The sequence below is a fragment of the Dryas octopetala genome, chromosome 9, assembly GCF_963921425.1.
Source record: "Dryas octopetala chromosome 9, drDryOcto1.1, whole genome shotgun sequence".
Lineage (NCBI taxonomy): Eukaryota > Viridiplantae > Streptophyta > Magnoliopsida > Rosales > Rosaceae > Dryas > Dryas octopetala.
Genome location: NC_141374.1, coordinates 9,097,554 through 9,121,596, shown reverse-complemented (window position 1 = coordinate 9,121,596; position 24,043 = coordinate 9,097,554). Strand labels below are relative to the sequence as shown.

The window sequence follows — 24,043 nt, the reverse complement described above, 5'->3', positions numbered from 1 at the left end:
AATTTGGCTTAATACCTCTTTTCCCTCTCAAGTCTCGAGTCTCAACTATAATTTGTTCGTCAAATTCCCCTTTGAAATTAAGAATTTAGTAAATTAAGATATCAAATATTGAAAAATAGGTTAATGTGGGTTTGTCCGTGGGTTTCATCCAAATTTTTGTGGAAAAAATGTCAGGTGCCTTTTGCGGTAAAATGAACAATTCATGTTTAAAAGTTTTACATGAATCTTATAGGTTTGTCTCAATTCACTCTTAATTCAACTTTAATTAGACAAAATTTTGTTCATTATCGTGCCTCAGATTTCCAAAAAAAAGGACAACTCTTGCTAATGTCAAATCGTGTATGGACCCATGTAAGGCTTTGGGTATGTGCCGAATGAATGATTTAATTTGTCCTCACGAGAAGGGTCATGACATCTTTTGGCCAGAAATTTAGATGAAACTCTAAAAAATTGTTTGACATTGATCTATTTTTCAAAGTTTGATAAGTTAATTTACCAAATTCTTAATTTTGGAAGTACTTTAGCACACAAGTCATAATCAAAGGGGCAAAATAGCTATTAAGCTTGATAATTTTAGCATAGTCTAGTTTGATTCAAGTCTAAAATGTTGTTTTTAAAATAAATGCCAAATATGTTTCACAAAAAGAATATACAAAATATGAGTTTAGTAATATTTTTCTTTCACTTTATTGAAGAATGTCTTGAATTTAAATCCCCACCTTAAATTTTGTCTGTAATCTAAAATACGAAAGGTAATTGGATTTCTAATGCTTTTTGCTTGAATGGAAAAAAAAAAAAAAAAAAAAAAACAAGAAAAACCATATTGACATTTCGTTGGGATCAACAAGTTGATGGTAGGGTGAACTTGTTTAGTTGTTTTCTTAAATTTTGTTTCTAAGTTCTATTCTCTTTTTGTTTTTGTTTTTTTGTTTTTTTTTTTTTTCCAACCATTTCCTTTGCTAATATGGTTGCAGTTATTTTCTTCTATATATCTTTCCAACGCCAAGGGCGTGTCCGACTCATGGATTGCTGCAACCATTTCCTTTGCATTAGTCTTGAGTACGATATCCTGCAATTCCAACTCTAAAGCCAAGTGAAAAACATAACTAACTGCATATAACTCTGTGACTGTTAAAACATATCATAGAGCTATATTGTTGATTGAAACTTAACATTTGAATCATAAGGTTGCTATTTAATTGATGCTTATTGTTTGAAATTGAAGTTGAAGAGAAACTTTGGGATTTTCAAAACACTGAAAAGAAGAAGATCAATAGAGGATCCAAATCCAGTTTTAATAGTCACATCTTGTTTACACTTGCATGTTTTAATAGAGAAAATTACATGAATATTTATCATATGCATGCAGACATGGAACTCACATTATCTCAAAAAATGAACAAATTAAAGGGTTTGCTTTGTAGGTTTCTTTCAGAAAAAAAAAAAGAGAAGAAGTTAATTTGCCCTTTTTTTGGTGTAATTAAAAAAGTAAATTTCCCTTTATTAGCCAATTGTTAAAAAAAGGATCCTTAAAATAATGCATAGAATATAACACAAAGCACTGTTCCAATAAAAAAAACAGATAATAATCGAAAAATTATTTTCTTACCTTAAAGTTTAGAGCAAATTACAATTTAGTACCTCAACTTTACATGTTGTTTCAATTTAGTACCCCAACTTTGAAAACTTGCAAAAAAGTACCTCAACTTTCATTTTGTGTCAATTTAGTACCCCAACTTTGAAAACTTACAAAAAAGTATCTCAACTTTCATTTTGTGTCAAAATAGTAACTCCGTTAGTTTTTCTGTCAAAGTTGCAGGGGTATTTTCGTCCTTTCCTTAAATTTAAAAAATAATAATTTTTTTTAATAAAAAAATTTCTTAAAAAAAAAAAAAAAATTCCCTTCCCCCCGCCCAGCCGCGACCCACCTCCCTCCCCTCTGCCCACCCCCATCCCCCTCCCATCCCCGGCCCACTCAGCCCTTCCCCTCCCCTCCTCTCCTCCTCCCCCACCCAGCAAGCCCGCCCCTACCCAGCCAGCCCCTCCCCAGCCCGCCCGCACCCCCTCACCCCAAGCACAGCGCCGTCACACCCTTCACCCCTACCGCCGTTGCACCCCCTCCCCCAAGCCCCAGCCTTGTCGCACCCCCCAGCCCAGCCCGCCCCTACCCAGCCAGCTCCCCAACCAGCCCCTCCCCAGCCCGCCCGCACCCCCTCACCCCAAGCCGAGCGCCGTCGCACCCTCCACCCCTGCCGTCGTTGCACCCCCTCCCCCAAGCCCCAGCCCAGCCCGCCCTCACCCCGCACACCCCATTCCCCAACCTAGTGCCGACCCACCCCCTCCCCCTCACCCAAGCCCGACCCACCTCCCCCTATCACCCAGCCCCGACCCACCTCCCTCCCCCCTGCCCAGCCTCCCCGCCCTACCCAGCGCCGCCCCTCAATTTTGGTTGGGTGGGGGCGGGCTGGGGAAATTTTTTTATTTTTTTATTTTATGAAATTTTAAGAAATTTTTTTATTCAAAAAAAATATATTATTTTTTAAATTTAAGGAAAAGATGAAAATACTCCTGCAACTTTGACAGAAAAACTAACGGAGATACTATTTTGACACAAAATGAAAGTTGAGGTACTTTTTTGTAAGTTTTCAAAGTTGGGGTACTAAATTGACACAAAATGAAAGTTGAGGTACTTTTTTGCAAGTTTTCAAAGTTGGGGTACTAAATTGACACAAAATGAAAGTTGAGGTACTTTTTTGCAAGTTTTCAAAGTTGGGGTACTAAGTTTAAACAACATGTAAAGTTGAGGTACTAAATTGTAATTTGCTCTAAAGTTTACTTTATTTTATTATCAGATTCTTAATCTAAATGATTGATTAGATACATTTTCTTTTATTACTTTAGAAGGAATCGAACTTCGGACTTAACCTAATTCTAACTCTTATCCCCACTCACCCTCACCATTTTTTTTTTTCACCATTTGGACATTATTACAATTACATTTTACATTGTCATATTTTATACATTAAAACGATATCCAATGTACAAATAAAAGGTGTGAAATTCACATCATACAAGAGTTGCAAGCCAGAAAGTAAACGTTAAAGCTTGTTAGGTGGAGCCTATCAAGTTAATACAGAGCTCTCATGAGAGAGAGGATTGTGGGGCCACAAAATGGTATTCTAAACAAGGAAAGATCAGATGCACAATGAGAGAGTACTTCGAAGTACCCTAGGTTGAAAGGAATCAAAGGCCAAAGGGTATTGAATTGACTAGTGTGATGAGCTAGCTAAGCTTCCTCAAGCCAAATAATGGTCAGATTTTTTCTTCAAGCATTTGGAATGAATCCAACAAGTCACAACCACCATGGCTTTTCTGATAGATCCTTCGGGAACACGTACCGGAACCTTGAATTGTAAGGCAACCACTCTATGATCTGAGATGCCTTCTTGCTGGATTTACGATCAAAGCATTTTTGTATAGAATCATGAAGCTTCTTATCAACATTCTCAATGACCCATTTGAGAAGATCATCAGAGCCAAAAGAAGCTTCCCTTGCAAATCTTTCAAGCATCTTTGGTAGAAAAACTTTCCTTGACTTCTTTACCACTACATTTGCTTTAAGAAACTCTTTCTTTGCCTCTTCAAGTTCATCTCTAACATTTGAGGCTGTGTAGACTTTTAGCTACAAGTGATTAACAAGCAAGCTCTTAATCAGCTGTTAGCAATATATTGGTAGCAGTGTATATATGATCAGAGTGAGTTTAAAAGAATGATTTACAATGAAAACAATGAGTAGTAAAAGTTACTACCATATGCTCATGACAAAAAAATAAAGTAATTCTATTTGACTAGTTTGAAGTAGCAGTACCAGATGCTTTAAATGAAGAAATAAAGGTAAAAAAGATAAGTGAGAAATTAAAACAGACTTCAAGGGAAAATCATGCACCAAAAGACTATGATTAACCAATGCACCTGTGTACCAATAGGGGAAAGACTAAAAATAACTATATAAGAATCTAACAATCTTTGGAAATTAAACCCAATCTGCATTATCATGTGAAAACAGGAGCAACAGCACTAAGGAGGTTACCGCAGGATCAGAAAAAGCTCCACTACAAAGACCAAAGCAAACAAGGGGCTCAGAAACTGGAAGACCCAATTTTGAATTGCGAAGTTGTCTGTCTTCACCAAATTTTTTCCTCAAGGCAGTTGAAAGGAGGGTTTCAAGCCACTGTAAACACAAAAGTGGATTAAATGAGTATGTAAAAACATGGTATTTCATATTCATGTTTAAAAAAAAAAAAAAAAAAAAAAAAGAAGAAGAAGAAGAAGAAAAGTGCACTATTAAAGTTGTCAATCATAAGAATGAGCGCAAATGACTTGCTACACCATTTCAAATATGTATAAAGAAAACAATTCAAAGGATGCATTCCATTGGCATTCTTAGATAAGAGTATGGTGAGTACTCGTCCAATTCGGGGTGTTTGGAAGCAAAATATGGATTGCTCTATGGCATTTGCGCTGATGACATGGCCCCCAATGTTGTAAGCAGCCTGCACTATAGCAAGAAGCCCATCATCTAAATTTTTCTTTCTAAATTCAGAACACAAGAACCAAAGAGTTAGGTCTTTACCTTTATTCCAATTATTTTAGATTAACCTTTATTTTCAACCTGAAACCCATATATTTTGATGACTTCTCAAACATTGACAATGAAAAATTAAATGGTATATACTATTCTGATCTTGTCTTTAATGGGGATCTTCTAGTCCATGTCTTGAAAGGCAAGAGAAATGGACTTCAATATAAAAGAAGGAAAGGACAATTAAATGCAACTGAGACAAGAAATATTTACATTTTGATTTTAAAATGAGACGAACCAATGAGTATATCATTAAATCATCTTTCAGAAAAACCAGAAATAAAGACTTCAAGAGAAAGTATGCATTTGTAATGAGATACACAGGTTTTCTTAAGCTGTCAGCAAAATCCCTTGTACTATAAAAGAAGTAAACTACCTTGTGGAACAAAGCCAACCTTCTCAGAGAGCTGTGGGGAATTCCATATGCTAAATATGCCTGCACAAGGGTAAGGAGAGGATTACAAAAACTTTCAAATCAATAAGAGAAAACCAATGGTTGGTGAAGAAATGTTTACATGCATAACAAGAGCATTGTATATGTTGATCCAAAATGCAATTTGGGCATTCAGTTCCATTATAGTGACATTCACCCTCTCCAGTTGTTCAACCAAAATTCTGAAATTAAAACATGAAGTATATGTCAAGTCATCAATCCTGATGAGGTAACACATAAGAGGAGATCAAGTGCAAGTGTGTTCAGCTGCACTTATGTATATCTTAAAATATGTGCCCTACATAAAGCAAATTAATATTATCCAAAATATGATATTATATTGTTTGATTGTATAGTGCCAGATTTATGGGTTGCATTTTCTTGTGCTTTATCACTACATTTTGACAATGCTTTCTCCATGTTGGACATTAGAGCATCATTAAGCAGATCCAAATAAAAACATTAGGAGTGAATTGGTTTTAAGTCAAACTAGGACAGACAAAAGGTCATGATTAAAGTCAAAGATCCCTAGGAGATTTGAAAGATAACTTAAGAGCATTCTTTTGGCCATGGTAGTCAGTGGTGCACCCTTTAACCAAAGCAAAAATTCCAACCCGAATTTAGTGCAGCTGACAAACACAAGGTCAAAATAATTGACGTCAAACTTGCTCCAGTTAAGCCTCCAGTGAATCGCGACAAAGGACATAACACTCCCTTCTCTTACTTGTACTATTATAGTATTATAATTTGGGTAATTATAGATTAATTGTAAGGGACCAACCTGTAGTTATTAATGGCATAAGAAGCATGAGAAAACTGGCTCTTATCAGTTGATATCCAAGATATTTCTACCATTGACTTTCCAGACCAGTCTTGGGAATCTCCAGTACCTTGTCGAGGTTGTATAACATTAGTGGATGACCTCGACAACAAAGGTGATCGGTTTTTTTCAATATTCACAGATGGTGAACTGCAAAGCCAACAATAAACAACAGCCATACACTTGACCAGTTCCTCAGATAACTTGCTAGGGCACTGATGGAGATGATCTTTCAGTGTTCGCAGCATAGAAGTTTTCTCCAGGGCTGGAACCCTTTCATGAACCTGATAAAAAATTGATAAAAATGACTTGGACAAACAAATAGCAGTCTATAGCCAACTAGTAACATGAAGCACATGCTAATTTCTACACTTTTTGCAGTAATAAGGGGTGCAGGTGCAGAATGTCTCATATAAATGTCTTATTTATTTTTCATTTTTTTTCCTGTAAGTGCCAGTTTTCTCATGCTTCTTATGACATTAATAACTACAGGTTGGTTCTTTACACTGCCAACTAATAATGAATGTGTTACATTTCAGCCAAATTCAACATTTTAACATACAAAATCCTATACATGTTATATGCGGAAAGGTTCTCTTTCCGAACAGTCTGGCAACATAACAATGTCATGTTCCCAAATTGTGAATCTAGATCACTGATTAGGTTGGCTCTTAACTGAATGTGTGGTCTAGAATCACAGTCTGGAAAGAAAACATTACCTTATATATTATGTGTCACACAAGAAATGATACTCAGATACATTAACAGATGTCCATCTGTAAAAGAAGAACAAACTTATATTCTACCTTAGCTAGGTCTGAACAAGTCTTTGCAAAATCATTGTCACTTTTGCCACTGGATGGTGGACCATGACTAGTCTTAAAAGTTCTTTTTCCGGAGTCATCTATAGCAACTAGAGCTCGCAAATGTCGGAAAGGAAACTTTTTTGAGGAACAAAATGCACTTGAAATGATACTCGGATGTTTCCTGGATCCATTCTTCGTATGGGCAGGGGAAGCCACACCTGAGTTCTGCTCAGAAGGTGGCCTACTAATGCACTGTTCAAAAATACTCCTGTAGAGAGAGAGAACATGCTGCTCGCGATTTGCAACTTCTTCTTCAAGTAATTCAATTTCAGAAACCAATTCCTTTGTCTAAACAAAAGACCAAAAGACAAATAGACAAAAAGAAAGAGAACAATTTGCAGTTATTTTCTGCTTAAGTCCATATTCAAAGCTAATAAGTGGAATTACATATCAATAAGTAGGTGTAGCCAATTTAAAATATATGTATATATATAATATCTATTACGAGTATAAATGGCAATTCATATGATACGCAGTGCAACGTTTTGGAATTAATGTAGAAAGTGCTCAAGCTACATAATACAATTGTAGGCAGGTAGAAATAAACAATCAATGACAAAGGTTCAGATGCTTTAAACTGCTCTGTTTGCCTCAAAAGTTTAAACTTTAAGTCATTTGAGTTGGACCATGGAGATATGTCTATAAGCTGAAAAAACAAAAAGAACCGGGATTAAAGTTTACAGCAAAGCACCAAAGGTCAAGATATGCAAAGTAATCATAGCCATGACATGATTGGGTAAATTTCTCTAAAAACCGATCATGAATTATACATTACACTATTACACCTTCACTTATGGGATAACTAAGAATTATGATTGTATGCAATGCAGTTTCTTTACATATGGTTGACAAAGTATTAGTTATATGTTGCATGTTAAGAATCTCAATGCTGGATAAGCTAAAACATGAAGGTGCAAACCTTGGTGTCTTAGTCAATATGTGATGTACTGGCAAATTCTGCAACAGCTCTCTAAAGTAAAGTAACAAAAGGCTAGTAATTACCTGGACAGAAAAATGCCTATGTCCAGGTGATAGAGTACTTGAAGCTCGGCCCATTGCCCTCTCAAGCATATTGCGCATAGATTTCTCTTGCTGCAAACGCAACTGCAGCTGTTCAATCTGCAAAGGCATATATCATTTGTGTGTAAACCATACTATGCTTGGGCTATAAATTACATGGAAAATAAGGATATCTAGCCATCATCCGTGACCAGGTCATGCATGTCATCCACTTTTGTAGACGTGGTGTGCCTACACTTTACTTTGGAAACCCAAATTTTCTAGTTCAACAGTAAAAGATAATTGATTCAGATTCTTACACATATTCTTCACTTAGGAATGATGGAGGGACCCCAAATTTTTCAGTAATAATCAAGGCTTTCCCCCTACTAGGCTACTCCCCTCCCACCCCACCAAAGAAAGGGAAGAAGCTGCTTAACTTGAAATATTCAGAATATCTAATCTATAACTACTCAATGCTTGCAACAAAATTCCAATCAAAGATAGTTAACTGTTAAGCAGACTACAATCAGATTAATCTCAGCCCACATCTCATGATAAAGAAAGATTCATCTAACACAATTTTGAAAGAGACAGAAATTGAATTCCATTTCTTACATCTTTTTCCAAAGAGGCTCTATGGTTTGGTGATGGCATATTCTTGTTGACATAAGTAGGATTGTCATGCCAAGGGCTTTGTCCCCTAGAAGCACTTGTTGAAGGTGATGACACCTGTTAAATTCATTAAGAAAATAGTAAACTACTCCATCTTATTACATCCATGAATAGAAATAAGATTCAAGCTAAGGTCATTTATGAATTTACACAGTTTAAAGTTTGAACCTACCAAATATAGCATGAGTCCTATCAATATAAATATATATATATATGCAGGAGAAGATGTATTTAACAACCGAGATCTGTGGTCTCACCTGCGCTTCATTCTGGTCCTTCTTCATGGAACTTAAAACTCGACCTCTTCGAACACTTAAATTCCTGTCAGATGCACTGTAAGGAAAATGGAGAACCACATAAATGTCAAAAATCACAAATTGGAACATGATGATTCAAATGGAATGAGAAGATAAAATGACCAACATCTTCGACCCATGAGATCCTAAGAAGTTACAACTGCTTACTCAATGCAAAACAGCCTTACCCAAGTCCAATGATGGTCACTATATTTCTTGCTTACTAAGACACACATCTACCATCATATAGTTCTAAGATATGCCGACATTCTTAGTTCAGTCAAATAAATAAAAAGATGATTGAAAACACCATGTGAAACGCTCTATTATCCTTTCAAGCTTAGAAGATATCTATTTTTCTCAGAGATTTGTTCTTAAGGGTCAGCATTTTTTGTTTTTGTTATTGATAAATTAATTTCTTAAAAGTTATATTCCCTGGCTTTTAATTTCATAAAAAACCACATTTGCTTTGTATACATGCCTAGCCATTCATCCCAGTACTTGCCAATCTCTCCTCACATACCCCACGAACCAACGTCCCATATCACTATATGTTCATTCTGTCAAAGACTTAACATAGATCAGCCTCAAGCCCTCAACTTTTCAGCTCAGTTTCTGATAAACTAGCATATGAAGCCCAAAGAAATCAAACAGTCAAACCCCTTCAAGTAGATTTTTTTTTTTTTTTTGATGCAGCACATAATCAAAACCCATTCCCATGTAAAACAAATACAAACATTACATCATCAAAACAAAAATCCTCCAAAATCTCAAAAAGAAAAAAACACTCTTATTTCCAGATCATTTGTAAAACACAGAACACCCACTTTGGGATAACACATTATAACAGTAAGTACTAAGACTACACCTCTTAGAACGCCTATGTTGGGCATGATCAACTGAGGGTGCCCAAGAATCTCTATTCTCTCTCTTCCCACCTGCTTGTTCTTCAAACTCTTCTTTTTCTCCAACTATGTTAAAGACAAAGCCAACCATTATATATATTCTTTTCTAAGAAAGCCCAACAGGCACTAACGTACTTCTTCCTCAATCAAATACTAAATACACTATTCATGTGCACAAACTATCAAGAACAAGTCCAAGTGAGACAAAAGCAACCAGAAAGAGCCTGTGTGGCAAATATAGTGAAATTGGTAACAAGGAAATGGAGCATGATAGAGTTTTCCTCAACGGGCATGCTTGGATTTAAGAGTTTAAATGATTGTGTGGGATTTAAGAGTTTAAATGGGTTTCATAATGAATACATTTGAAAAGCAAATAATGTGGAATTGTGGAGTATAATTTACCAAGGTAGCTGCACTGCCACTGCTGCAGAATTAAATTCTTTCACTTTTGGGTAGTTGAGAGCATTCAATTTGAGGAGTTAATGCAAGTTATACAACTGATCAGTCAAGTCCTCAGTCTCTCTAGTTTTGAAAAGAAAAGGTGAAGGCAGCTGCAGACTGTGTGGTGGTGGGCCTGGTAATGCTGGCTACTTACTGTGCATTCTGGTAACCAAGGCCATAAGATTGCGAAATGAAGGCAATGAGGATTTATTACAAGGACTTCTACATCTTTTTTGCCATTCGACATGGAGCAATCATATTGTATCCCAGCAAGAAGCACCATACCTATTCCCTAATGAGCAAGCAAAACACAGCATATTCAACCAGGGAAGGAGTCAGAATTCCAAATTAAGGTGGGTTGGGCCGTGAGAGACCGGGAGGTGAAGGACTAGGGCCTGTATGGGTGAGCTGTTGGCTTTATAGCAGTTCTAACAAACTTACTTATATTCTAGCTAAATTTGTGCCACAAAAAATATTTATTTATCAAAAGCTCAAACTTCTAATATATTTATTTTTAAGCCACAAAAAATATTTATAAACCACAATTCAAGAAAAATAAGTATAGAGCATTCAATACTATTCAAACTCAAGCATACCCAACTAAGGTATTCAAGCATACCCAAGTTTTAGTTTAATTTTTTTAAAATTCTTTTGAAAGTTTAGTCTTTAGAATTTAGGGCTAAAGTCCTAAAACTTTAAATATAAAGTTATAAAACCTAAACTTTAAATGCATAAACCTTAAAACAATACTACATCATTCAACAAAGTGTAATTTTACAAAATTATAAAGTGTAACTCTACAAGAGTTACATACTACATCATAACAAAATAAAGTATAATCTTTACATATTGCATCATAACAAAAAAATATATATATATAATTCTATAAGGGTAACATACAGCGTTAGAAAAAAATTTTAGTTTGAAGCTAATCTTTGTGGCTTAAAAATAAATATATCTTTTATATGAGTTAATGAGTGAAACTTATAATTTTTTGTGGCTTTTTGCTAATTTACTTATAAAAGAACCTAATCAACCTCACAAGTATAAAAATTCAAGTAAAAAAAAAAATGAATGGTAAATGTAGATGCAGTTGCCCAGTACTCACGCTCTAATTTATGTTGATGGACGCTAATGGCACTTTGTTCTTTATCTTAATTATGTTATTAACTGTATTTTTGTTTAAGATTTTAATTGTCTGGTAGTAGGGACTAATAAATGTATTTTTTTTCCTCAAATTTTCCACTTTTGCCTTCAATTTGAAAAAAAAAAAAAAAAAAAAAAAAAGCCCCCCATTCCGCCCACTAGCCCTACCGCATCACCCACCGCCGACTTGTCCCCTACTCTCCTCCCTTTCAATCTCTCGCTCCCTAAATTTAGAAGAGGGTTTTTTTCAAATATGGTACCTAAACTTTGAACTATGTCTCATTGTGGTATTTGAACTTTAATTTGTCTCAATTGCATACCCATTCTTTTATTTTGTCCCAAATTGATACCAAATCTAATTTCCGTCACTTGACTTAACGAAAATTGTCATGTGCAAAACACATGTCCATGTTTCAAAGGGTAATTCTGTCTTTTAATCATCACCTCTTCTCTCTTCCCCCACTTCTGCCATAACCAATAACTGGAAGATCATTTCCACCATTATTGAAATGTCCAAGGTCTATTTATCCAAAAATGGCAGGAAAAAATCACAGCCCCACTTCTTTTGGGAACGACTTAGGGGTGGGGAATTTGTAGACAGGAGGGAATTTTAAGAATTTCTGCTTTTTTATTTTCTTTTAATTTTATGTATCTACAACAAAAATAGAAAAAGGAGGTGGGTGTGAGGGATCGGCAGATACAAGAGGAAGAAGAAAGAGGAGGGGGTAGGCTTGGGGATTGCAGATCGTTGGTGGGGGATTCTTAATTAGCTTTTTTTTTTTTTGTAAATTTTGTATATGTAATGAATAGTAAAAAGAAGAAGAATGGAGAGGTGGATCTGGGGATCTGCAGATCGTTGGGAGGGGGGAATTCTTAGCCTTTTGTTTTAATTTTATATATGTATATTTAGCCATGAGAAAGAAGAAAAACAAAGAAAAAGGAGGAGGAGGTGGAAGAAGAAGAAAGGAGGAGGATGACCAGGGGAGGAAGTGACGGGAGTGGGGGAGAGAGAAGAAGTGATGATTAAAAGACATAATTATCCCTTGAAACATGGTCATGTGCTTTGCACATAACAATTTCTGTTAAGTCAAGTGATGGAAATTGAATTTGGTATCAATTTGGGACAAAATAAAAAAATAGATATGCAATTGGGACAAATTAAAGTTCAAATACCACATTAAAACATGGTCCAAAGTTCAGGTACTATATTTGAAAAAAACCCTTTACAAGATTGCACAATAATCAACGGACCAGTGCTAAAAAACTTTCATAGTGTTCGGTATGACCTCCCCTCCCCTCCCCCCCCCCCCTCTCTCTCTCTCTCTCTCTCTCTCTTATCTAAATTTAAAAAATAGCGCAATGCTCGATAAACCTGTGCTAAACATTTTCATAGTTTTCAATGATTTCCTACAAAACACTCTTATAATAAAAACTATTTTTAGCGAAAGAAATTTGGTCACCTAGAGATAGTATTCATCGCATGAAATATGGGGAAAATTCGTCAAAAAAATTGTCGCACAGCTCAACCGCTACAGACATGAGGCAAACACATAAAACTTTGTTGCCATAAGAGTTTTGCACAACAAAGGCAGGCCTCATTGCCACAAGTAGTCATTTGGCAGCAATACCTTTGTCTTCCAAAGTAACTTTGACTCTGGACAATACAGTGCTTTTTAAGGACGAAGCAATTCATAGGGTTCACAAGGTAATTACAAAAAATGTAAGATATTTTTTTACCATTTATTAGGAAACCACTAAACCCTATGAATAGTGTTGGTCCTGTTGGATAGACAACCGTTCAACACTTCAACACTATGAAAGCTTTCAGCCTTAATCTGCCGAATACTGTGCAATTTCATTCCTTACTTGACTTTATTCTATTCTCATTCTTATTCGCATTGCATTCCATTCCATTTCCGCAACCAAACATCACCTAAAGACAAAGCAGAAGCACAATCATTACTTATTAACCATGGAAGAATAAACTAAACCAAGCACCATAATGACTCATTAACAAATGACAAATTATATACGCCAAACTGTGAAGCTGTTTAATTATCATGGCGGACTCATAAAGTGTATGGGGAAATTGATCTGCACCTACTTATGTATAAATCAAAACTATATATTATACTCAATATATATATATTGAAGTATATACTGTGGACTCTTAACTCTAGCAATTAATTACGACACCCCAAAAGAAAAAACTCTTTCTTCTCCTCAACCTATCCATGAGGGAAGGGTGGCCCTTGTGTTCTCCCAAACTACTCCTCCCCTCACCCCTCTCTCTTTTGTTTTTCTTTTCATTTTTCTGTGTTTTTTTTTTGTCCTTAAGGATACTCTCCTCCCAATAAGTGATAGTGTTTACATCTCTACTTGCAAGAGTTTCTCCACCTCTCTTCGTGAGAGTTTTTCCGATTTGGTTTGTTTTGATTTGTTTTGTGTTTTGATACTTTTAGGTTTTCTCTGGTGCTCATCACAAGGTGTTAGGAAGTCACTATTTTTTCCGGTAGCGGTCATGTTTCCACTGGTTACTACTGCCCGATCCGCCACGTTGCGCTATTATCAGCCTCGACTTAGAGATGTTGGTAGGATCGTGAATCCAAACGCGACTAGTTCGCTAATTCCTACGGTACCTCTCTGACTCCGTTTGGTGGCTATAGTATCTGCTCGATGCCAATGTTATGAGATCTTGGATTATTTGTGGGCTTTTCTGCTCTATTTTGTGGGTTTTTGTTTTTTTGTAAGCCTTTGTGCTCATATTTTGTATTATCTCTGCCTTTTTGACTGTTTTAATGCAATGATATGCTTTATTCTAAAAAAAAAAAAAAAATAATAGTAGAGGCAGTTCCTGCCTTAATTATCACACAAAAATATTCCTTCTACCCTTCGACTGACCACAAGTACTATAATGTTTTTTTTTTAGTCCCATCTAGCTATTAAATTTCTTCTTTGTTGTGCTAAGCATGCAATTTAAAAATTAAAGTCTCCAATTAATATTTGAAGATTAATGTTGTTATTCTATGATCACCATCTACAACATTATCATAATTTATAAGGCGACGAGAAAACGACATCATTCCTCAAATTAATCACTAATCATTGTTGTATATATAAGTAGTGGTGCTCATGAAGTTGATAATAATTAATATTCCAATAGGAACATGCTTATCTCCAAGGTTATAAAATTTATTGTCGGTCCATTAATTAATACTACTTAACTTAGTTGTCTTATCTCCATAATGCCTATAATTAATTATATAATTTATGATTAACCCAAAAAAAAAATTAAATGGCGGTTGGTCGGCATGCAATCAGAGGATGCCAACTCATACATGGGGTCCCAACTCACATGCATAGTTGGTGACTTGGAGCCGGCAACATTGGCCGTTCTTGTATAGCCTCCTATAAGGCTATAACTAAGCACTATAAATATGGTCCATGGTCAAAGAGTGAAATGCACCCAAACCAAACTGAATTAAGCTGCTTAATTGTTCATATATAGTTTCTGAAACTAGCTATAGCTTAGCTACACTTTGATTTTCTTCCTTGATTTGAAAATGGTGAAGTTGGCTTTTGGTAGCTTTGGTGACTCTTTTAGTGTTGGCTCCCTCAAGGCCTATCTAGCCGAGTTCATTGCCACCCTTCTTTTTGTGTTTGCTGGTGTTGGATCTGCCCTTGCTTACAGTACGTAACTTTAACTATAGGATCTCAACTGTGTCTTGTATCATCTTTCTAATATAGGCACCATCCGTTTCTATTAGAAAAATTGATACAAGAATATTTTTAGTCATATTTTGTGACATTTTGGCTCCATTTGTTATGTCAATTATTATAATCAATTTTCAATTTTAAATATCACTAGCTACATAATATGAGATAATTGATATGTAACCTAATATGTTAATTAAATATATTATAACTTAGATCGTGTAAGTATTAATTAAATTGACTTTTTTATGCAAATTATTGATTATTGTATGAACAAAATTAATGTATGTTTGTTCTGTGTAGGTAAACTGACATCAGATGCAGCCTTGGACCCTCCAGGCCTGGTAGCGGTGGCCGTGGCCCATGCATTTGCACTGTTTGTCGGGGTCTCTGTCGCTGCCAACATCTCAGGTGGCCACTTAAATCCAGCTGTCACTCTCGGATTGGCCATTGGAGGCAACATCACCATCCTAACTGGCATCTTCTACTGGATTGCCCAACTCTTAGGCTCCATCGTTGCTTGCTTTCTCCTCAAGTTTGTCACCAGTGAGGTATATTTCTAATTTCTTAGATAAATACAATTACATGATAAATTTTCTGAAACAATAATTTGGTCATACAGTTTCATCATCTAGAGGAATAAACTTAGGCCCCAAAAAGGTGAATATGAAATCAACTGTTAAATCAGATAGTAAACAAATGAATATAGGACGAGCTGAAAACTCAAATTATAAAAGGGTAAACACAAAGTGATTTTTTGGGAAATCAATTCTTTTACATTTTTCAGGGGAAGAGAATGTGAAAATCTTTTTCTTGTGTTTGGTAAGCTTGAGAAAATAAATTAGAAATTAAGTCAATTTTCTAATTATACCATAATTTATTATTTATTTTGAAATAATAGCAGGTTAGTTTTGTTTAAAAAAAAGCAATAAATGTTTTCCCAAAAAGGGGGAAAACAAAACCCAAGTTGGAGCAAGAGTTTTATTTTTCTCCATCAGATTCTCTTGAGCCATGAATTGATTTTCCTTTCTTGTACTTACCAAACGTGAAGTTGAAATTAATTTTTCATTTTCAAGTCTCCAAAACTTGAACCAAACTGACCTTAAAAAAATGAGGATTGTGACTATATCATATATATGGAAGTTCAAACTCTCACAAATACAAAAAACTCAAATTAATCTAATACGTGTGTAATTTGTGAGTTATAAAATATTTAACTTTTATCTTAAGATTCGTATTTAATAAGAAAGTGAGTTGTAGAGTTTTTTCTCATGTTTTGACAGTTGTTAACTTTATTCATCAAATTTTACATAACATGTCTTAAACTCCAATTTTCTGATTATGGGTTTTATGGCTTTGGACTTGGCAGAGTGTACCAACCCATGGACTTGGCTCAGGAGTAGGTGCTCTTGAAGGTGTGGTGTTTGAGGTCATCATAACCTTTGGTCTGGTCTACACTGTCTATGCCACAGCCGCAGACCCCAAAAAGGGTTCACTCGGAATAATAGCACCCATTGCAATTGGGTTCATTGTTGGTGCCAACATTCTAGCTGCCGGCCCATTTAGCGGTGGCTCCATGAACCCGGCCCGCTCTTTTGGCCCGGCAGTGGCGAGCGGAGACTTCTCAGAAAACTGGATCTACTGGGTCGGCCCACTAATTGGTGGAGGCTTAGCTGGGCTGGTCTATGGTGACATTTTCATTGGGTCCTACGCCTCAGTCCCAACTTCTGAAGATTATGCCTAAGAGCTATGTTGTATTGTTGTTGTTTGGAGTTTGTCTAGCACTTAACTGTTTTCTTGCTTTTGGTGTTGAGCACTTTGATTGTACTTGTTCATGTCAAGGGAGAAAAAAAATGTGGAGCCTTGAATAATAATTGTAGATAAGAAATCAAATTGGTTTTGTGAATTGTGGATCTTATATTGAGTAAATTTTTTTCGATGTGATCGTAATACCATTTAGTGGTATGATGTGTATATTAATATTTAAAACTCAAAACCCTAAATTCTTAAACTCATTGTCCACCTATATTATAATATATAGATTAATAATACCATATGACGGTATTACGATCATATTAAAAAAATTTTCCTCCTTTTTTTTTATCGAGTTTCACTTACTTTTTGCAGAAAAAATATTTGAATTTTTAACAAATTTTTGACACTACGGTTTTTTTTTTGGCTCATGGAAAAGGGTGTAAATTTTTTTTGTAATAATGCAAATGTTCATCTCGATCCTTTCATATTTTTATTATTTCCTCTTCCATCACAAAAATAAATATGAGGACTATTTGGCCTGTCTATGTCTTGGTGGGTCCGAATTTAACAAATATGATGAGGTTGAGGCCACTATTCCCTACTTTATATGATGCAAAGTGGTGCGCTTATATGAGAGGATAACAATATAGAAGTAGCTTTTAATCTTTTGTGCTTCCTTTTTCACTTCTTTTCCTTTGATGTTGATATTGATTTTCAATACATCTCCTGTAGCATGTAAAGTTCAGAGACTTTGAGCTGATTTGATGAAAGTCAAGGAGGTAGTGGAAGATGAGAGGACAGCCATATTCCTGTTGCTTTCTGAGTTTACATTTCCATATAACAATTTTGCTTTTTTATATCATAATATCATTGATTAATCAAATGAATTATATATATTCTGGTTTTGTCAATTCATTATCAGGATGAGATGTTATAGGAAAAGCTCAGCTGGCGCAGATAATTGTGAACTATTAGTTAAAATGAGCCTCACTTCTAAAAAACTTTTGAAATAATTTCTATACACTCGAATCTCCCATAAAGATGTGAGGCCCGGGTTTTATATTTATTATTATGACTTATGAGTATGGTTGTTCTTGAGATTTAGGAGACTCTTAACAAAAGTTAGGAAGAGGCTTTCTTTAGCGCAAATCCTAGATAAAAAAATAAAGCATATTTATTTGTTTCATATACATATTAGCGTCGTGCTTCAAATTTTTAATAAACTATTTAGGTTTTATACGGATTCGAATTCTCTACTTGTTTATTATGTTTGACTTTTAATTTTATTATTTAAAGATATGGAACAAAAAATAAAATGAATTTGTATTATGCTTTAGGTGTGAGTAGAGTCACATAAATCATTTAATTTAAATTACGCAGTTAGGATTTAAACAAGCAAAAATAAAGAAAACAAACATAGAATCCAAATCTATTTTCTACAAGAAGCTTAATGGACAAAAAAATATTCTAATGATCATTTGATCTTGTAGATGACACAAAGTCTCTATTTGTCGGAATAGATCCTGTGTTCAAAACTCATGGATGACAATTGATTAAAAAAAAAAATATGAACAGATCTAAATGACTTCCAAGAAAGATTGAGGGCACCTTCTACATTTCTAATTACTTAACTGAGCTAAGAGTATATTTCAAAGTTGAAGTTATATTATAAAGATTGGCTCAAAATACAGAACTTCATAGATTTAGAGACAATGTGCAATCACACTACTTGTAATCAACTCTGATTGTGAAAATCGGATACATTTCACACGTGGAACTTGTAAAAAGTATTTTTGTTGCTAGAAATTGTTAAGCCCCTTTGAGGAATTTGAAGGGGAAAAATAGATAAGATGCCTCTATGATAATTGAAGTGTGCCAATTGCCATTCCACAAAATTTGAAATTTTGGTGATTTGGAATCTTTGGCAGGTAAGACCTAAGAAGTGATCGTACTCAGAAGGTAAGACAAGGAAATGAAAGGCATCGTTTTGCTACCAACAACATGAGCTGTCAAGTGGGACAATAACGAATAAATATGTAACATAATTGTGAATTATGGCACATGTCTTGGTATATATCCAACTCATAATTAAACTAGGTATCTGTCAAGGCAAAGAGAGCCAATATCCACGTGCATGTTGTCCAGAGACATTTGGTATGTGAACAGCAGGCTACCTTGACCAAACTGTTTCTTTTCATCGCCTAGCCAATGTTTGTGGATTATTGTTCTATGCTCATAAACCAGCTCGATCTTATAAACTTATAAAGGCTTGTCTCTCCTCTTGTGGCCTAACTTTCACACACATATATAAAAAAAACAAAAAAAGTGTTATTGCAAACACACAAATGCTTTATGCATATATTGAAAAGTGACCACCGGCCACTATTTCCAAAATGAATGAGTTTAGAAAAGTTTTCTTCCACCAACTTCTTAGAATGGTTGTCAGTCTGTTAAACTTGAATCTTAGTGACAACATATCAAAGTTAGTCAAAGTGGAATGGCATTAGTAAATCCAAAGGCCCTTTTACCCTTTCTATTTTAAAAGATAACACTTTCACGGTGCTTTGGTAGATGACATGTATAGTAATTGACATAGAACAAAAATTGATTTTAGCTGTTCCTTTAGGACACTCTAGTGGTCGAGAAATGAACTTTCCTATAAAAGAATTTGAGTTTTAAGTCCCACAAAAAAAAAAGAAATGATAAAATTTGATGTTTTATCGCTATTTTTTAAAGTTTAAATTGTTTGGTGGAGATACTAAAATGATATTTGTAGCTTCGTTAAACTCCTAGCCTAATTAATGTGAGACTAATGCTCAACACTCGCTCAAATGTATAGTTATACACGTGAATAAGTGATTTCTCTTTTGATCGATCAAAAGTTCTTATATGTGATTCTTATTTGAAGTTACTATTCACACTTTCAGTTTGTCATTATGCACTCCAAACTCAATATTTTATTATTAAAAGTAGTGCATGATAAAAAAATTAGGGGTGCGAATAACATTGCCTTTCTTATTAAGAGAAATCTACATTTGGTGACTCTAATATTATATTGAATATCAATCCTAAAACTTTAAGCTTTTGAGAATGGTGGAGAACCAACAAGCTTTGTCATGATATTAGAGTAAGAGATCCTAAATTGGAGTCATTGCAATTGTATTTTCCCAATATAAGTTGAATTCCACGTATTAGAGGGAAAATATTACAATATCAAACAACAGTTAGCTCACATCCTAACAGCTTAAACTTTTGAAAATAGTGGTAAACAAATAAAATTAAAGTATTTAACTTACAACCAATCAGTTATTGATCTAGTGATATTTTTCCACACAATATTGAAAATTCATAAATTCAACACCAAAAAAAAAAGAAAAAAAAAAAGAGTATCCCATTCACAACAAATTGATAAGAGATAGAGAGGAATAAGATTTTACATATTGTGGGATTTTCTTATTCTCCAACAATACAAGAGGGTAGGGACCAGGGCCGAAGAGAGAATAGAAGAAAAGCTCCACTTCCCAAACCGTCCCCACCGTCCGGTCAACGTTCATGCATGGCTATTGGGTCTCCCGCTGAACCAGTACACACACACGCACCTCCAAGCCCACAAAAAAAATACACAACTATAGTCCTTTCTAACATTAATAACAGACGAACATTCATACATTCATAATCTAATGCTTCACTTCAAAACTATAGGCTTAATTATAGGCCTAGCTAAGCGCTTTGCTTGTACCATTGTATATTTGTATGTGTGTTAAGAAACCATTCCCGCTTATCTAGGGTTGTGTTTTGTCCCCTGTTCCTTAGATTGGAGATTCCTAGTTTTTGAGTTTCGTGAGATATAATTTCATCTCTTTGTTTTTTGATTTCTTTTAATGCAAGCCCCACCAGAATTCATGGGGAGTTCAAAGCACAAGGTATCTCTATGCGCTCGTGTAATATATTCTGTCTCTTAGCACTGTTTCTGCATCTGCAGGGTCTTTCTTGTGTGTATATATAAGGGATTAAGAGGCTTGTTTACAAACAATATACAGAGCTTTCAAGGTTGCAAGGTTAGTAAAGCTATCTCTGACTCTTTCTCACTTGGGTTTTTCGTTTTTTCAAAGGGTAGTAGTGAATTAGTGACTGTTGGAGAGAATGCCTCTTTGAGACTTTGACAGACTATTTTGTATATGAACTATGAAGCCTCCATTTCCAATCCCATTTTAGAAAATTCCCAACTGGGTTTTGCTTGTTGGCAGTGCTTTATAGTATTTGATTGTTGATTTTGACGTTTGAAGTATTTTGCTTTACAAAAGCAGAACTTAAAGTCTAAAAAGTAGTTTTGTTTCAAGAAGCAAGAGGAGTACTTCCAAATTCTACCCAAAACCAACCCTCACTTTTTGGTTATCTGAACTAGATTTTAGAGTTGCTTTTCTTAAACCAACCCTCGGTTCAGTTATTTTTGGTTGAACAACCAAACCAATTTGATAATTTTTTTTTACATGATATTTTAAGTAGTCTACAGTAGTATGCTAACGTTACCTTCAATTGATATCACAGGAAGAGGCCAAAGCTATCAATTGTGGAAATTTTGATTAGTTAAAAAAAGGTCATATAACTGCCCACCACCACTACAGAGAAGAAAAGCCTTTTATTAATTAAAACATTTGAAAACTGTGTGTGGAAGGACATAGACTAAGAAATGGAAAGCGGTTATTATTCAGCTTGGAAGAGTAGTACTGGTTCTTTGCATGGGCTACAGAATGTTGAGGAAGCTGAAGAGATGAAAATAGTGTCATCCTTGCCTGCAATCCCTCAACCACAAACACCACAGGAGCCTATGGAGTTCTTGTCAAGGTCATGGAGTCTTTCTGCTTCAGAAATCTCAAAGGCTCTTGCTCAAAAACAAAAGCAATTTTGCCTTGAGAAGAGTCCTGACATATTCCCAGAAGCAACTGTTATTTCACAGCTAGTAAGCTATCCTGCCTTATAATTTCTTTGAATTTTGATCCCTTTTCTTCATAGATAGCTATTATTTTGCCTCAGTATTCATGAACTAAGGAATGACATAACCTGTTTACTTGAAAGGAATTGGATGCCCTTTAGATAATGGATCATTTATGGTAAAGTTAGTTACATATTTTGCGCTTATGCCTACTTGAACATCATTATTTTTTGATACCCTTGGTCCTTCACTATAACACTCAATGGACAGTCATAACTTCAATTGCAAGTTTTCAGTTCCATTTTCTAATTGTTCTGATTCTTCTTGCAGTCAGGCAAGGTCATAAAATCTGTTAATAATCGGAGAACGGGGTCAATTGGAAAATGGTTCCACCATAAGGAGTTCACTAGTAGCACAGTGAAGAAGAAAGATAAGGAACGGGTCGAAAGGGCACATGTGCATTCTGCTATCTCTATCGCTGGAGTTGCTGCAGCCTTGGCTGCTGTAACTGCAGCAGAAAACTCTAGTGGCCCTGGCTCGAAAACGAGCATGGCTTTGGCTTTTGCAACAGAATTGCTGGCATCACATTGTATCGAAATGGCTGAATTAGCTGGAGCGGATCATGACCGTGTGGCATCTGCTGTCAGATCAGCAGTGGACATTCAAAGTCCTGGTGATCTTATGACTCTTACAGCAGCAGCGGCAACAGGTACTTGCTCATATTTACTAAGAATAAAAATAATACAAATTTTAGCCATGTGACAGTCATAGTCTTATCTTTATGTTGTTTAGCCATGATTGTCCATTAATGGAAAGTTTTGCTTTAGCTTTGCGAGGGGAAGCAGCTTTGAAAGCAAGATTACCAAAAGAAGCAAGAAAGAATTCTGCTATTAGTCCCTATGATAGGGGAATGGCTGAAACTCCTTCAGCTGCTGCTTTATATAGTCAAGTGGAGGAGCAGGACTTTCCCTGTGTTGGAGAACTATTGCAACTTACCGCAAAAGGTAGCTTACTATAAACAATACAAGAATTAGAAATTTATAGGCAAAGGTTCATTGTTTCTCATGAATTCAGTTAAGCCTGTAAGTTTCAGATGGACTTAAATGTTGCTAACTAATTCATATGATTTTGTTGAAATTGGTATATGCAGGTGTTCTACAATGGAAGCGTGTCTCTGTCTACATTAACAATAAATCTCAGGTAAATAAATTTAGTCGAAGGAATAATCAGGAGAATGCGTTGGACAGAAAAATTGAGTTTCTGACTCGTATATTTGTCTCTTCAGGTCAAAATAAAACTCAAACGTAAACATGTTGGAGGAGCCTTCTCCAAGAAGAATAAATGTAAGTTTTTGTTGTCCACAAATTTTGTGGTTTATTGCACTATTATGTGTTCATTCCTCTCTGATTTAGTCAGCACCGTTTGTAGAAAATTTTCTTTACCAACAATTTTATGAGCTAGGATTTGCTAACATCTGAATGTACTCTGCCGGTACTAGGTGTTGTTTATGGAGTTTGTGATGAGACTTCTGCCTGGCCATATAAAAAAGAAAGGGAAATTTCAGAAGAGGTCTATTTCGGGCTAAAAACCGGACAGGGTCTACTAGAGTTCAAGTGCAAGAACAAGGTCCATAAGCAAAAATGGGTTGATGGGATTAAAAATCTTCTTCGTCAAGTCAGCTACATTGACGAAACTGAGCGCTCTCTGGAATTTTTAAGTATCAGTAATAGTATATGATTCACTTGTGTATATGTAGTCCAAGAATAGGACATTTAAAACCTTTGATTATGTACTATACTTCTGTTACAAGTGAGAAGATTTATACAAGGCATCACAGAAATTAGGGAATGATACAGTTTACTGTTGTTATACGTTACAACATATGTGAATTTGATGGTCATATGAACGTTTGTGCAAAAGTGCCATGAGAGATTGTGTGTGTTCTCTGTGAAATTCAGATTTTGTAGTAGCTAGAAATCTTATTTCATATCATATGATAAAGTAACATCTATTTCAGCCATGACACCCACATGAACATTTGCCCTCAATGCAGGTTTTGATACTGCACTCAAGAGGACAGAACTTGGTGCAATCACCATCACTGGCACATGTTGAAAATGAAATTACTCGTACAGCAGAGTGTTCAGGGCCAAATGGGCATGCACAAAGGCCATTAACACACATGCTAGGCAACTGTAAACATTTAACTTTGCAGTGATCAGCATCACATTTATCTTTGCAGTCAGCATCATGGGTACATTTGGATTGCTCATTTTGGGCTTCTGCTCCTACCATCCTTCTGAATGGCATACCTACCAGCCAAAAACGTTTTATCACACTACTTCAAATAATAAATCAACTAGTATCAGTGTATGTGCACATGTGTGTGTGTGTGTGTGTGTGTGTGTGTGTGTGTGT

The 24,043-nt window shown here is 35.4% G+C and overlaps 3 protein-coding genes across 3 annotated transcripts; 2 read left to right on the top strand and 1 right to left on the bottom strand.

Annotated features, from left to right (window-relative positions):
- Positions 1-3,090: 3,090 nt before the first annotated feature.
- Positions 3,091-9,912, bottom strand: LOC147273761 (electron transporter, putative (Protein of unknown function, DUF547)). The gene is made up of 11 exons (XM_086227585.1): positions 9,600-9,912; positions 8,693-8,768; positions 8,379-8,492; positions 7,764-7,880; positions 6,702-7,049; positions 5,857-6,179; positions 5,158-5,257; positions 5,019-5,078; positions 4,467-4,553; positions 4,091-4,231; positions 3,091-3,682 (listed from the first exon to the last, which is right to left on the bottom strand). Exons 1-11 carry the CDS (start codon positions 9,725-9,727, stop codon positions 3,353-3,355), a joined length of 1,824 nt encoding a protein of 607 aa, XP_086083711.1. The 5' UTR covers positions 9,728-9,912; the 3' UTR covers positions 3,091-3,352.
- A 4,874-nt stretch (positions 9,913-14,786) lies between these two features.
- TIP2;2 (tonoplast intrinsic protein 2;2) lies at positions 14,787-16,681 on the top strand. The gene is made up of 3 exons (XM_086228599.1): positions 14,787-14,913; positions 15,241-15,488; positions 16,307-16,681. Exons 1-3 carry the CDS (start codon positions 14,787-14,789, stop codon positions 16,679-16,681), a joined length of 750 nt encoding a protein of 249 aa, XP_086084725.1.
- A 3,619-nt stretch (positions 16,682-20,300) lies between these two features.
- Positions 20,301-23,650, top strand: LOC147273759 (auxin canalization protein (DUF828)). The gene is made up of 7 exons (XM_086228598.1): positions 20,301-20,750; positions 21,241-21,652; positions 21,956-22,334; positions 22,453-22,629; positions 22,776-22,825; positions 22,911-22,968; positions 23,124-23,650. Exons 2-7 carry the CDS (start codon positions 21,383-21,385, stop codon positions 23,360-23,362), a joined length of 1,173 nt encoding a protein of 390 aa, XP_086084724.1. The 5' UTR covers positions 20,301-20,750; positions 21,241-21,382; the 3' UTR covers positions 23,363-23,650.
- Positions 23,651-24,043: the final 393 nt, after the last annotated feature.